The sequence below is a fragment of the Urtica dioica genome, chromosome 2, assembly GCF_054948205.1.
Source record: "Urtica dioica subsp. dioica isolate 48M chromosome 2, U.dioica_male_clone48M_v1_H2, whole genome shotgun sequence".
Taxonomy (NCBI): domain Eukaryota; kingdom Viridiplantae; phylum Streptophyta; class Magnoliopsida; order Rosales; family Urticaceae; genus Urtica; species Urtica dioica.
The window spans coordinates 55,619,226-55,634,380 of NC_142757.1; the positions used below are offsets into that span (position 1 = coordinate 55,619,226).

Here is a 15,155-nt window from a genome sequence, read left to right on the forward strand (position 1 = left end):
TATAATCATTACATGAACATTTCTTTTTAATGCATTGTGAGATAACTTCAACTTTTTTTTTTTTTGAATTTTACCATGGTACTATAAATAATAAATTATAAATGTCTGCCATCTTTTTTTGGGTCCCAGTTTCTTCTCCCCTCCAAGAATAAATGCTCCACCGTGATATTAATCTCCGACGGGTTAGCACAGGTGAAGACTTTATCCCTAAATGCCCATTTATCGGAGAATATTTTCACCGATCTCCCATTTCCAATGTAGAATTTTTCTTTACGAATTGTTGAATCGAGAGAATATATCTTATTTTCACCGATCTCCCACTTCCAATAAATGCTCTTATTTTCTTTTGTTTTTTGGTGTGGTCGTCGATTTTATAGCAGTAACTGCTTATTCCACTGCAACAAGTATATACATTGTATCAATGTTTCATTGACTTTCCATCCGCATTGGCTCTATATACTTATCATTGTTTGATATTAACTCGGAGAGTGATACTTATAAGGCCCAGAAACACAAGCATAAAACAAAGACAGAGTATAGGCAACAACAGTCAAATTTAATTTATGATCCAAAAATATAGTGAAAATCGAAGTTTATAAAAGGAATGCAAATCACGAACAAACGAGTGTTAAAAAAGGCTAGAAAGAGTTCTACTGGTCATAATATATATTACAATAATAGTAGCAATAGAGAATAGAATAATAATAGCAAATGCTAGAATCATAATTAGAATAATAATTATGAATGGAATAGGTTCAATGACGTAATCGTAAGGAAGTAAATCATAACCACTTAAAATTACCGTAATTCCCCAAAAACGGAAATCAAAAATTAAGGATACGAGTTCGACTCCGATAGTGGGTGGCCACGCATAAGGATCGTCATCAAGCTCGGGAGTGGTCGGCAATTCATGACGGCACGTGGGACACGTGTGAGCTTTGGTCAACCAGAAGAGAAGACAAGAGGCGTGGAAAGCGTGAGAGCAGGGCATCACTATAATCTCACCGCTGACTCGATCGTCCAAGCAAATCGCACAGTCAAACCCCTCCGTTGACTCTAATCTCGACCTCTCCAAGTTTTCCAATGTCGAAATCGTCGGAATCTTCTTCGGAGTCGTGTCTTCATCGTCGGAATCATAGTGTTCGTCTTCGTCGGAGACACGGCCGATGGAGATTGTGATGTCTAATGGAGACCCAAACAATAACCACTTAACCAGAAACAATACCATTAGGAACGCTTTTCGCTTTTGTGTATAACAATATTCTTATTTACTTATAGCCCTAGCCAAGGTCAATATATAGTCATTCGTTTATGTCAAACTATAGTCAAGAGTCGGAGTAGGCTTCTTCAAAAATCGGATGTATCAGATCTATATTTCTCTATTATAAAATATTTCGTTGACTTTTCTCTATGCTGCTATTTGCTTATAGCCCTAGAAGATACCACAAGTCGTATAGTCGGACTTCTTCAAAAATAGGAAAGAGACGATATTGACCTTACTTTGGAGCAACTATTATTAACTTTGGGCCAAACTTGAGCTTCATACTTCTAATAATATCTATCAAAGTTATTTAAAAAAAAAAAACAAATAGAAGTTAAGTGATTTTGAATATTCCTGGGGCCGATATAATATATCTCCTCCCAAAGCTAAAACAGAATATAAGGCTACGCGAATCTATTATGCCATTGTCATTGTTGTCCACGACGGATCTCTTTTCAAACAATTTCTGAACGTACTTTACTTTTAAAATATAAAATTAAAATAAACAATATTAACATTAATTAAGGTTTGTAGTTGCCGTAACGGTCCAATATTATTCTTTATTAGTAAAATATTTAATCAGTAAGCCAAGATTTCGTCACCGTAGACTCCAATGTTTATAGTTGAACTTATATAAACGTACACCATCCCAATCAAATAATTTCAATAATATTTGAAAAAATATATTATTTCATATCTATTATAATTCACTAGATACAAAATGTTGCAGATGAATATTTTGAGTGGATGGAGATTCTCTCCATTCCACGTCGAGACATACTTGTCAGTCGTCACACATTAATTATCGTTTTGCGTGTCTTACGAAACTCTATTTAGCTTTATCTGATTCACTACATATATATATACACACACACACACACTAACACACACACAGAAACTACTGGCCGCCATGGAATCCAGAAACATCTTCTGCTTCCTAATAATCTCTCTCTCCGCCGCCGCACTTTTCGCTATCTTCACGTGGACCCACGCGCCTCCGTCGACTTCGGATTTTCTCGACTCCCATCACCACCGCCGCGATCTCCCCAACAATCCAATCTCCCGGTCTGATCATCCCACGCGCCGCCGAAAGTCCCACGCGCTCGACGTGCCTCACCACCCGTTGGACCCGCTGACTCCGGCGGAGATCAACCTCGCACGCACCGCCGTGATCAGCTCCGGCCACCTCTCCTCGCCGGCGTTCCACTCGGTGGAGCTTCTCGAGCCGGAGAAGCCCCTCGTGCTGAGGTGGCGGAAGGGGGACCCGCTTCCGGCGAGGAGAGCTTCCGTGGTGGCCCGCTTCTCCGACGGCGACGGAAGCGGGACCCGCGTCTTCGCGGTGGACCTCGCTACATCGGAGGTCACGGTCCTCGGCTCCGGCCCGAAGACCGGCTACCCGACGATGACCGTGGAGGATATGGTGGCGGCGACCGTGGCTCCGTTCTCGAGCGAAGAGTTCAATCGCACGGTGACCCGGCGAGGGGTGGCCGCCGCTGACCTGGCGTGCATCCCGATCTCCCCCGGTTGGTTCGGGGCCCACGAGGAGGGACGGAGAGTGATCAAGGTCCAATGCTACTCGAAAGAAGGCACCGCGAATTTCTACATGAGACCTATCGAGGGCTTGACCGTTACCGTCGACCTCGACACCAAGGAGGTCTTGGAGGTCTCAGAGAAAGGCGCCCACTTGCCCGTCCCACGCGCCGCCAACACAGATTATCGATTCTCTGTGTTGGCGGCCGAGGCCAGTCATGATCAGAACCATCAGTACGTGAGTCTGATCAACCCAATATCATTAGAACAGCCGAAGGGGCCGAGCTTCACGGTGGAAGAGGGGCATTTCGTGCGGTGGGCGAACTGGGAATTTCACGTGAAGGGCGACGCTAGGGCGGGGGTGGTGATTTCGGGGGCGGCGGTGACGGATCCGGAGACGGGGGAGAGGAGAGAGGTGATGTACAAAGGGATGGCGTCGGAGCTTTTCGTGCCGTACATGGACCCGACTGAGGCTTGGTACTTCAAGACGTACATGGACGCGGGTGAGTACGGGTTCGGCCTCCAAGCCATGCCTCTCGAACCGCTCAACGACTGCCCGAGAAACGCTCACTTCATCGACGCAGTCTTCGCCGCGGCCGACGGCACGCCTTACGTCCGATCCGACATGATTTGCGTCTTCGAGAGCTACGCCGGCGATATCGCATGGCGTCACTCGGAGTGCCCTATCACGGACATGAACGTAAGTCATTCTTCACAAAGCTCGGATTTTCCGTCCCATTTTTGTTTGTTTTTTTTTTTTTTTTCCCCACATTTTGTTGTATGATTAGTTCTTATAGAAAAATTTCATTTTTTTTTTCAAAGAAGGAAGAAATAAAGAGACATCACTACTACTTTTAACTTCATTACTTTTGCTTTTCAAATTTTATTTTTTCCTTTGTAAAATCCAATACGCAATGAATGCAATTGTCCAAAATAAGTGATGAAACGCTATGCGTATATTTGTCACTATAATCTTGTTGTCGTTGCAGATAAGAGAGGTTAGGCCAAAGGTGACGCTTGTGGTGAGAATGGCCGCTTCGGTGGCGAACTATGACTACATCGTTGACTGGGAGTTTCAAACTGATGGACTCATTCGAATCAAAGTAAGCAAAGTAATAATTATAATATATAACACCCGAGAAGTGTGACGTCACGTGACGTGTACATGATGTATATATAGGTGGGGCTAAGCGGGATATTGATGGTGAAAGGCAGCGAGTATTCCAACACAAACCAAGTCCCCAACGGAGAGAATCTCTACGGCACATTGTTATCGGAGAACGTGATCGGAGTCATCCACGATCACTACATCACGTTTTACCTCGATCTCGACGTCGACGGCTCGAATAACTCCTTCGCAAAAGTCCGCTTAGAGAGGCAAGAGAACGGTGAAGAGTCCTCGAAGACGAGGACTCCGAGGAAGAGCTATCTGAAAGCCACGAGAAAAGTGGCCGAGAGAGAGAGCGAGGCGCGAGTGAGGCTAAGCTTGTATGACCCAACGGAGTTCCACGTGGTCAACCCGGGCAAGAGGACCCGACTTGGGAACCCGGTCGGGTACAAGGTGGTCCCGGGCCCCACGGCTGCGAGCCTGTTGGACCCGGAGGACCCGCCTCAAAAGAGAGGAGGGTTTACGAATAATCAGATATGGGTTACGCCGTACAACGCGTCCGAGGTTTGGGCCGGAGGTTTGTTTCCGTACCAAAGCCAAGGAGATGATACGCTTGATGTTTGGTCCCAAAGGTACGCAATTGTTACATACTTGAAGATATCTAATTGCAATGAAATAGTATATTTTAATTGGACGGACATAAATTGAGGGGAAAAAAAACAAAGAATTTAGATTTTTTTAGAAATCCCACACCAAAAGAAAAAAAAAAAAAAACTAAGTTTATGTATTAAGAATGTATGGTCATAGTGAGACGAGATTGAGATGGAACTCATATGATATATTATCAACACTTATGAACTGTGGTCCCAAATGTACGCATGCCTCGTCTTTGGTTCAACACTTTTGTAATGTCAACTCGCACGTAAAAACACTCAAATAAAAACACACTAAGATAATGACTTTAAAATATAGTGTCACACACTAAGTATTGTCGACTTTATGTGTGAATTGATATTGCTCACCTTATCTCTCAACCACAGATATTGGAGCCACAGTATTTATTATGTGCATTAGTAGTTATTGTCTCGTTATTGTCTATATAGCGACGAACTAGATAGTAATATATAGATCAGTGGAGAAAGTTGGTGCTTAAACTTTTAGAGACGTATTCATTCAAGACTCTATTATTATATGATTATGACGATGATCATGAGAATATATTATTGTATTTTTTTGCTTAGGGATCGGGAGATAGAGAACAAGGACATAGTGTTGTGGTACACATTGGGATTTCACCACGTGCCGTGCCAAGAGGACTACCCAATAATGCCCACAGTCTCGTCAAGCTTTGCGCTCAAGCCCGTCAACTTCTTCGAGAGGAACCCAATTCTTCGAGTCCCTCCAAACCTTGAGAAAGACCTTCCCTTTTGCAAACCCACTTCCGAGGCCCGATTAACTTAATTATAAACACTTTCGATGGACTACTTTTAATTCATATATGAATGTAATGTACGTTATGTTGGATATATGAACCACCGTACACTTTCGGTCCATGATTTTGCTTCTCGAAGAGTAGCTTGATCAACAAATTAAGAGAAGGAAATTTGATATTCAAATCAACAACTCAGAGATGAAAACGTAAGAGTTAGTGCAAGGCGTTACGAAATCACGAGATGTTAAATAAGAAAAAAAAAATATGAGTTTCCTTTATAGAATTCGTGACCGTTGACCGGTGAAAACCGCGTCAACAATGTATAATTTATTTTATATAAATAAAAATGTAGTAGTAACATATAATTTTGGGATTCGTCGCCGTTGACCGGTGAGAAGTGTGATCAAGAGTAAAAGTTTAAGTTGGATAATCTCGGCTTAGGGATGGCCACTAGAGGCTCCGACTTCTTCACTACTATCCCGAACCTGCCCGACATATCGAGCTCCTCCAATGGCCTCGGAAACTTCCACTCGAAGGAGTGCAAGAAGGAAGCGAGAGTGTAACTCAACATCCTCTCCGCCAATAGGACACCGGCGCATATCCTTCTCCCGGACCCAAACGGAAGAAACCGAAAATCATTTCCCGAGTAGTCAAACTTGCCGATGAGGAACCTCTCGGGCTTGAAATCGAGAGGGTCTTCCCAATTGCTAGGGTCTCTATGAATAGCGTAGACGTTGAGAAAGATCTTTGTGTTTGTAGGGATAGTGTAGCCGCCGAGAGTGGTGGTTGAGATGGGACGCCGGGGAACGAGGAAAGGCAGCGCTGGGTGTAGACGATGAGCCTCTTTTATGGCCGCGTTTAGATAAGTGAGTTGAGGCAAGTGAGACTCTTCGACCATGTTGTTTAAACCCACCACTTGTGTTAGCTCTTCATGGACTTTGCTCATCGCCTCGGGATGCTTTAGAAGCTCCGCCATCGTCCACTCCACCATTGTGGTCGTTGTGTCTGTTCCGCCCACGAACGTATCCTATACAATAATAGGAAATTACAATCTTTATATGTCCATGGGCATGCATCTACTTAAAAAAAAATTGGAGAAAAAAAACATGAGTTATGAGTTATGATATAAGGTTTTTACTCGATATTGTGTAAATGTTTGGAAAGAAATGGATCGGATCGAATTAGAAAATGAAAAGATTTGCACAAGTTATAATACTTTTGGTCAATATTTTCTATAAAATAGTATGAATATGTTAGATACTCGTAACTTGATTAGTATCTCAATCCAAAAAAATATATTTGTTTGTCGTTGCAAAAAGAAACTTTTTTTTTGTTGTTGCAAATGAACAAGATATTGAGAATATGTTGTACGTACACTTAGAAATAAATTTGATACGAACGTTTTACGCATATGAGATATTTGAAAATATAAATAATTAGCAAATTAGTCAACTAAAACTAGAGAAATTTTTAACTATCAACATTTTTTTAATTTTAGGTAAATAACCAACGTTTAAGTAGTATTAGGTAAACTCTAAGTAAATAACCAACGTGTTGATAGAGAATTTCAATCAATTCACGCATGTAAATATATAATGATGGCCATTTACTAAAAAATTAGTAAAAGTTGACTAAATGACGAATAAAAACTGTAAATAAAGCTATATATCTAATAGACCCTTTTAAAAATATGAGAGACCAAAATACTTGTGAATCCCTGTATCGTCATACCTGGAGTATGGCTTTAAGTTGAGCCATAGTGATCGAGGACTTCTCATCATGAAGCTCCAACAAGAACTGCAAAAAGTCCATCCTTTTAACGCCTTGACTATCACTCTCACCATTAGAATATTGAGCGTTCATTTTCCTCTGCTGTTCGATGGCAGAATCTAAGACATCGCTGATCTCCTCGGCGACCCTCTTCGTTTCACTCTCGATCCCTTGAAAGTCAAAGGGAGCGAGGATCGGGAAAAAGTCTGACACGTTGGGACTCCCAAAGAGCACCATCAGATCTGCCACTGCGTCCCTGAATTTGGCCACGTTGACCGAGTTCTTGCCGCGCATGGCGGCCCCACAGACCATGCTCAGAATCGAGTCCGTGGCTGTCTCAAACGACAGGTTTCCGAGGTTGACCGGAGAGTCAACGCTTTGGTAGATTCTCTTGATGGACTTGTGTACTTCTTCTCTTCTTATACCGTACAAGTTGTCTAGGATTTTGTTGGACATCATCTCTCTCACGAACACCTTAAGTTCAATTATTTTTGTAAACTAGTTAATTATGATAAAAATTTAATCATGCCAATGTAAAACTTGCATGCATTTTCCTAAAAAAAAATAATAATAATAACTTTTGTTACATGAATACTACGAATTCATATCAAATTAATTATCTGGTATGGATTTGTCTCCAATTAGAAGTGTAATCGTTCACGTAATAACTTTCTTAGTCAATGCTGTAATTTGAGTGTGAAATTTTTCTCTCCACAATTTTTTCGGTTTCTTAGACTAGAATTCGTAAGTTTTGGATTCAATTAAAATTATTCGCATTACGTTTAATTTTTCACTTATGTATGCCATCAATTCAGTTTATTTTGATGTTGTTACATTATTTTTTTTTTCATTCAATTTAACAGCTTTTTTTTTTTTCTTTTTTAAAATGTTCATGCTCAGTCTTTTTAGTCGAGCATCAATCAACGCCAGTTGGGTCCGAACTTGTCGTGTAGTTACCATTTGGACATATAACTATACGTCGTACTAGCAAAGCCTAGAACTTTGATTTGAGACCGTACAAAAAAAGGCTACGTGATCTAGAGGAATAAAATATGGGCCACCATGACCCCTTTAAACTTTAGAAAATTATAATCTTACCCATGTTTTAAAAATATAAAAACTATATTATTTTTTCAAATATACCCTTATTGTGAATATTTGTTTTTCAAATTTACTATTCTGATTGCAATTCCAATTGTCCGAGAGCTCAGGAATTAAAAGGCCTAGAAATACTATCCCATGAATGACATGCCTTAAAGACAAATCCTCTAGCTTAATCCCCCGGATAGACTTATTTGGCTCTTCACGGCATATCATTTGGAATTTTCTTAATATATAATAAAACTCGAGTATATATCCACTTCACAACCTATTCGTATTGCTTGCCTCAAAGAAATTTTCATGTTCACTTTTTGATAATTTAAGGCCATTTTATAATACAGTAAATGAAAAGGTCTACTATTTCATCCCAAAAAAAAATAATAATTCGATCCCAAAACTAAATTAGGTTATAGGGCCAAGTTCACGTGTGTGTGTGTGTGTGTATGTATATAATATATATCTGTATATATACCTTGCGGAGCTTCTTCCATTCTGGGCCGTAAGACCCGAACGCGATGTCGTTTCCGCCGTGGGTCCCAGCAAAGCTGGAGATCGTCAGGTCTCGGTCGGCGAAATTGGTGTCCTGTGCTCGAACCACCTCTCTGACGAGCTCCGGCGAAGAGACAACGACGCAGAGCTTGTGTCCGAGCCACAGCTTGAAAATGGGTCCGTAAACCCTAGCCAGCCTGTCGAACTCCCGAGGAAGGTCCGTCCCCAGAAACGGAAGATATCCCACCACCGGCAATCCGTACGGACCCGGCGGTAGCTCCGGCGACCACCTCCGTCGCCGGAGATTAAAAAACATTAGTATTGCCATGAAAACGGTACTCATTGTTGCGACTGAAAAGAGAAGCCATGCTTGCGTTCCTTCTTCTTCTTCGTCACGACTGAATAACAAGCTCCACATTTTCGAGCGAGTGTAGTGGGATTTCTAGAAAAAAAAAATATTGTATATATAATATATATCTTTAGGAGTGAAAGAGAGAATAAAGGATAGAAATTATTTTCGTTTATTTGATGTCATTATTTAGTCACTCGATCCCTATCTAGTAAGTATTGTGTAGACACGTCTAACCTAATTTTGAGTTAAAAGACAAGTTGATTTTTTTATTCATATATTTTTTATGGAAGACAAGTTGATCTGAAAGCATCCAATTTTGGTGTCTTGTGGAATTTTTAAGAGGGTGTGTGGTGTACGTAAGTCTATCTGGGACACGGAAATTTACGGAACCAATATTAAAATACCAAAATCAATCAAGATATGTTTTGACTCTTTTGTTGTTTAATAAATTTGTCAAATCTTGCAAAGTTTGTCACAATGGTTGGCCTAAATTGAAAAATCATCCTTTCCGGCATGATAAACCACAATGTTCAAGGACCTATCCTAGCTTCTCATTATGATCTACAGAAGGGAAAAAAACGTGTAATAACAAATAAGTAATTATTTCATTACTTGATTTTCTCAAGATTATAATCATGATGTATTTGATTTTTTTTTTGTTTTACTTTTTATATTGTATTAGAAATTTTTCGTTACACTGAGAAAGGAGAAAATATAACGTGACAAACTTCATAATCATTCGAAATCAGGATAAGGGATGACTCACAAGGCTTAAAGACAATATTTACTGTTAATGCATTTTTTTAATTAACATTTACGAAACCTAAAATTGGTCATTTAAAAATCAAGAACAGAAACTCCGATACGTATATTAAAATATTAACACATAATATTAACAAATATTTTTTAATTTTTGAATATATGTATATAAAAATTTCACAAAATGGCAACCCCTTTTGTAGGCACGTCTAACCTAATTTTGTGTCCAGACAAGTTGATTTTTATTCATGTTTTTTTTTTTTTTTTTTTCATGGAAAACAGGTTTATTATAACTTATAAGCATCCAATTTTGGTGTCTTGTGGACTTTGTAAGAGGGTGTTTGTGTGGTGTTAAACCTTTTAGATAATCTCATATAGAGAAGAATTAATTATGTTAAGCCGTAGTCTAAAAGGGAGATAATAATTTGTTTTCAGTTTATTATTTTAAAATTTGAAGTACATCAAATTAAAAACATAAAATTAGGTGATTAGCCAACTAAAACGTTTGAGATTGCTATATAACTAACCTTTCGTAAATCTTAGTTAAGTAGCCATAAAGATGACGTGACATTCTTAGTTTGTCTTTTTATTGAAATAAAATGGTTGAGTATTTATGTCAATTTATACATGTAAATACATGAACGTGACTATTTATTAAGATTTATAAAATGTTGGTTATATAGCAATATAAAACTGTAAATATGACTATATACTTAATGATTCAGTTAAAAATAAATAACACAAAAAGAGGAAGAGAGAAAGAAAAGGAGAAGAAAAGAAGTTGAGATAAAGAAATGGAGAAAAGAAGAAATGAATAAATGAGATGGAATTGAACAACAACAAGTTGGGCCATGTTATTTGGTATTCTACCATAGCCGCCCTCGGTTTGAATACATTATTATATATTAATAAAGAAGAGCCGGTGTTAACTATTCACCAAGACTCATTTTACTATTATGTATACAGTTTAATTATGAAAATGCCCTTTAAATGTTTCATTATTACAATACTAGCCATTCTGATTGAAATATTAGAAAAATGCCTTTTAAAAGTTCCATTATTACAGTGTTGCCATTCTGATTGAAATTGAAATTTACAAATTTGCCACTGTTCGGTTGTAGATTCTAACCTCTGGGTTAAAAAAAACGGCTAATATATACAAGATTTTCTGGAAAAAAAACGATATCACTATAATATAATTTTTTTCTAGAAACCGACTCTTCAAGATTTTTCTCGAAAACGACATCTACAACTATAAATATGTGAATTTTTTTTTTCTAGAAAACGACTATTCAAGATTTTTCTCGAAAACGACATCTACAACTATAAATATGAGCTATTGCCACAGTTTATCAATGTCTCCATGAAATCTGTAACCTTCAGAACAGCTTCTCATTGACTTCCCTCCTTTAGCACACAGATTAAAATTAGTCATCACCTCTTCATCTGGGTAAGTTTATTAAAAAAGACATTGTTAAATTACCTTTAGTTTATTTTTTTCCAGCTCTTTTTTTTTTCCAATCGTTTTGAAGTCAAAATTCTAACCTGAAAAAAAAAACCCCAAATTTAACATATTAAAAAAATCTCCTATCAATCATCCAGAATTTAGATTGAATATAAACTCATATTCTAAGAATAATCAACTTATATAATCATTCAACTCATATTAACTCTTATTTATTTATATTCACAACTAACTTAAAAAAGTAACAAACGATCCAGACTCAACTTTTCTGATACAATCTAATCACTACTCAAAAAAGCAAGGGCTCATAAACACATGAATTTATTAAAGAGAAACTGACCTAGAAGAGAAAAAAGCAGGAAGCATCCCAATCTCGCTCATCCCGAGAAGCTGAAAGCCATCACTACTCATCTCAGCCATACTAAAAGCAGTGTAACAAAATAATCAAAATGAAACTATGAAATTTGTTTTTAGCCTACGTTTGACAATTTTTAGGGATATAGCCAAATGGCTTATGTGGCAATAATTAAGGTTTGATTTGCACTTATTTATTAACAAATTTGTCACTTTCTCTCTCCTATTTTTTTTTCAAATAATTTTTTTTAGATCAAAACTTCAAAAATTAGTATCTTTCTCATACGAACTCGAAATTGAGTGATTCTAAATCCTACGGATTCGTGACGCCGAGATCTTCAAAAATAAATCTATTGTGTTCGATGAAAAATCATTTTTAATACCATAGATGTAGAAAAATCACGTTACTACCTTAAATATGGAAATAACTGAAATTTATCAAAAAAATAAATGGAAACGTAAATATGATGCATTAAACATAATTTTTCATCAAACACAATGGGTCTATTTTTGAAGATCTCGACGCCACGAATTTGTAGGATCTGAATCACTCAATTTCGAGTTCGTATCAGAAAGATACGAATTTTTGAAGCTTTGATGCAAAAAAAAAAAATTATTTGAAAGAAAATAGGAGAGAGAAAGTGACAAATTTGTTAATAAATAAGGACAAATGATTAGACCTTAATTATTGCCACATAAGCTATTTGGTTATATCCCTAAAAATTGTCAAACGTACACTAGATCTAAAATCACATGTTTAAAGTAGCCTAATTAGTTACAAATCTCATAGATATAACCAAAGTTTATTACTAATTTAAATCGAAACACATTCAAGAAAAATAAATCACCATTATGATATATTAATAAAGAAGAGCCGGTGTTAAGTATGATATTCTAAATTCTATCTCCCCTCGTAAATTATGATGATTTTTGTACTATAATACATAATTTTTTCTCTGCCTAATTTTTTTTCTATCTAAGAGTGAAACTTGTTAAAAAATGATTTGTGTATTTTATTGGAATATCGTTGGTCGTTGGAGTCCAATAGTAGTTTGTCTTGTTACGTTATCTTTTTTTCTCTTTGATTCTTTTTAAGAAAAAAAAATATTATTTATATATATGCATATAAATAAACATATTAATAATTATTATTTAATTTTTAAGAATGTCTATTTTAGTCTTTTTATTATAATATATTTATTTTACCAAACGTTAAATCAGCTTTTGTTATCAGCAACAACTGTTTTATAAACAGTTTACCAAACATCTGTCAGTTTTTTGAAAAAAAACAGTTTTTTTTCAAAAACTAAATCTAAAAGCACTTTTTTTAAAAACAAAGCTATGCCAAACGGGATCATACTTTAAGTCACACTCACAATATATTAAAAAAAGAATGTATTCCCTTAAGCTATCCAATTTAACATATCGTCCATAGTTATAAAGTATTACACTCTATAACAAAATTTGAGTACGATATACTTTGTTGCTATTCTCAATCAAGATCTCAATATACAATTAATTAAAAAAAATAAAAAATAAAAAGAATCGTGTATTTCGTTGTAGATCTTTTTTTAAACCAAAATCAATCAAGATATGTTTTGACTCTTTTTTTTTTTTTAGGAAAACACCAGCTTTATTAAGGCCTCTGGAAGAGGGCAGCGGATTCCGCCGAAATAGTGTTTGAAATACAATCAGGAGGATAATGAATCCAAGTAGCAGGGTTACAATCCTTCAAACTAAATTGCGCGAGAGTGTGAGCCACAAAATTGCCCTCTCTCGTAATAAAACTAAAGCTGGAGTTGGTTTGCTTCGCCAAGTCACTGAGGTCATCGACGAGGAATCCGGATTCATCTGCAGCTGGCGTCCTTGTCTTGAGCATGGTGATGGCCTCCTTGGAATCAGATTCCATTTCACATGTAATATAGCCCCAGCTCGTCGCGAAAGAGAGCCCTTCTCGTAGCACTTCCATCTCCGCCTCCAGGGACGATATTGCCTTGGGTCTGGACCTACTGAAGCCTGCAACAAAGTGGCCCTGGGCGTCTCGAATACATCCGCCCAGCCCCATCTGAGACCCACTGGTGGGGTACGCCGCGTCTACGTTCATCTTCCACCTGTGCTTCGCCGGAGGTTCCCACGACACCCGGCTCTCGGCCTGAGGGACCTGCCTTTTTTGGATGCTAAATCGCCTCGTCTCCATCTGCAAAGTTTCAGCTCGAGAAAAAGCGTGGCAGAAATCGCTGCGGGACTCGTGGAGGTGCTTATTTCTCTAATTCCAAATATCCCACAAGAAAGTTCCAAGAGAAGAAAATTCCTGCTTAGACATGGTCGTCGCAGCTCCCACGAGGATGTCTCTAAGCTTCTAGCTCTGACTTGCTTCTTTAATAGTCTCAAAAGGCGAGTTGGTCCATGCCTCCTCCACCAACGGGCAAAAAATGAGGGCACGAGCGGAAGACTCGTACGTATAGCCACATTGAAGGCAGACCGGGGCCACCGGGATAGATCGATTCGCTAAATTACCTCGTGTCGGGATATAGTCCATGCAAGCTCTCCATAAGAACGTCCTTATTTTGGGAGGAGTGTCCATGTCCCAAATAATCTTCCACAATTTGTCTCGTCTTCTATGAGAGGTGCCGGAGGTCTCCCCAGCCTTCCTAGCTTCCCTTGCGACAGAATAACCACTCCGAACCGTGTAGACGCCCCTCTTTCCAAAGTGCCATGCTATGGAGTTTTGCTTTTTGCCACTCGGCCGAGCTATGGCCAGAATCTTCTCGGCTTCAAAGGGTAGGAAGACCTGCCGAATCAGCCTGGAATTCCAACCTCCGGAGTCCATGATTAATTCGTCAACGGTCGCCGACGGGTGAAGTCGGGCAGGGGATTGCACCATGAAGCTCGAATGAGAAGGAATCCACCTGTCAAATCTTGCAAAGTTTGTCACAATGGTTGGCCTAAATTGAAAAATCATCCTTTCCGGCATGATAAACCACAATTTTCAAGGACCTATCCTAGCTTCTCAGTAATTATTTCATTACTTGATTTTCTCAAGATTATAATCATGACGTATTTGATTTTTTTTTTGTTTTACTTTTTATATTGTATTAGAAATTTTCGTTACACTGAGAAAGGAGAAAATATAACGTGACAAACTTCATAATCATTCGAAATCAGGATAAGGGATGACTCACAAGGCTTAAAGACAATATTTACTGTTAATGCATTTTTTTAATTAACATTTACGAAACCTAAAATTGGTCATTTAAAAATCAAGAACAAAAAATCCGATACATATATTAAAATATTAACACATAATATTAACAAATATTTTTTAAATTTTGAATATATGTATATAAAAATTTCACAAAATGGCAACCCCTTTTGTAGGCACGTCTAACCTAATTTTGTGTCCAGACAAGTTGATTTTTATTCATGTTTTTTTTTTTTCATGGAAAACAGGTTTATTATAACTTATAAGCATCCAATTTTGGTGTCTTGTGGACTTTGTAAGAGGGTGTTTGTGTGGTGTTAAACCTTTTAGAT

General features: G+C 38.0%; 3 protein-coding genes across 3 annotated transcripts; 1 reads left to right on the plus strand and 2 right to left on the minus strand.

Moving 5' to 3' along the window:
- Positions 1-1,993: 1,993 nt before the first annotated feature.
- Positions 1,994-5,593, plus strand: LOC149405897 (amine oxidase [copper-containing] gamma 1-like). The gene is made up of 4 exons (XM_089630618.1): positions 1,994-3,491; positions 3,781-3,894; positions 3,972-4,531; positions 5,141-5,593. The coding sequence occupies exons 1-4, from the start codon at positions 2,172-2,174 to the stop codon at positions 5,358-5,360; spliced, it is 2,214 nt and encodes a 737-aa protein (XP_089486744.1). The 5' UTR covers positions 1,994-2,171; the 3' UTR covers positions 5,361-5,593.
- LOC149405898 (labd-13Z-ene-9,15,16-triol synthase, chloroplastic-like) lies at positions 5,590-9,232 on the minus strand. The gene is made up of 3 exons (XM_089630629.1): positions 8,675-9,232; positions 7,063-7,575; positions 5,590-6,358 (listed from the first exon to the last, which is right to left on the minus strand). The coding sequence occupies exons 1-3, from the start codon at positions 9,107-9,109 to the stop codon at positions 5,735-5,737; spliced, it is 1,572 nt and encodes a 523-aa protein (XP_089486755.1). The 5' UTR covers positions 9,110-9,232; the 3' UTR covers positions 5,590-5,734.
- A 4,025-nt stretch (positions 9,233-13,257) lies between these two features.
- Positions 13,258-14,595, minus strand: LOC149405899 (uncharacterized). The gene is made up of 2 exons (XM_089607896.1): positions 14,104-14,595; positions 13,258-13,887 (listed from the first exon to the last, which is right to left on the minus strand). Exons 1-2 carry the CDS (start codon positions 14,593-14,595, stop codon positions 13,258-13,260), a joined length of 1,122 nt encoding a protein of 373 aa, XP_089464022.1.
- Positions 14,596-15,155: the final 560 nt, after the last annotated feature.

Coding starts and splice junctions, on each gene's coding strand:
- LOC149405897 (XM_089630618.1), top strand. CDS start 2,172: ATGGAATCCAGAAACATCTTCTGCTTCCTAATAATCTCTCTCTCCGCC. Junction 3,895..3,971: donor ATGGACTCATTCGAATCAAA/GTAAGCAAAGTA, acceptor ATGTATATATAG/GTGGGGCTAAGCGGGATATT. Junction 4,532..5,140: donor CTTGATGTTTGGTCCCAAAG/GTACGCAATTGT, acceptor TTTTTTGCTTAG/GGATCGGGAGATAGAGAACA.
- LOC149405898 (XM_089630629.1), bottom strand. CDS start 9,109: ATGTGGAGCTTGTTATTCAGTCGTGACGAAGAAGAAGAAGGAACGCAA. Junction 7,576..8,674: donor AATGGAAGAAGCTCCGCAAG/GTATATATACAG, acceptor ATTGAACTTAAG/GTGTTCGTGAGAGAGATGAT. Junction 6,359..7,062: donor AACTTAAAGCCATACTCCAG/GTATGACGATAC, acceptor ATTATTGTATAG/GATACGTTCGTGGGCGGAAC.
- LOC149405899 (XM_089607896.1), bottom strand. CDS start 14,595: ATGCCGGAAAGGATGATTTTTCAATTTAGGCCAACCATTGTGACAAAC. Junction 13,888..14,103: donor GATCTATCCCGGTGGCCCCG/GTCTGCCTTCAA, acceptor ATTTGGAATTAG/AGAAATAAGCACCTCCACGA.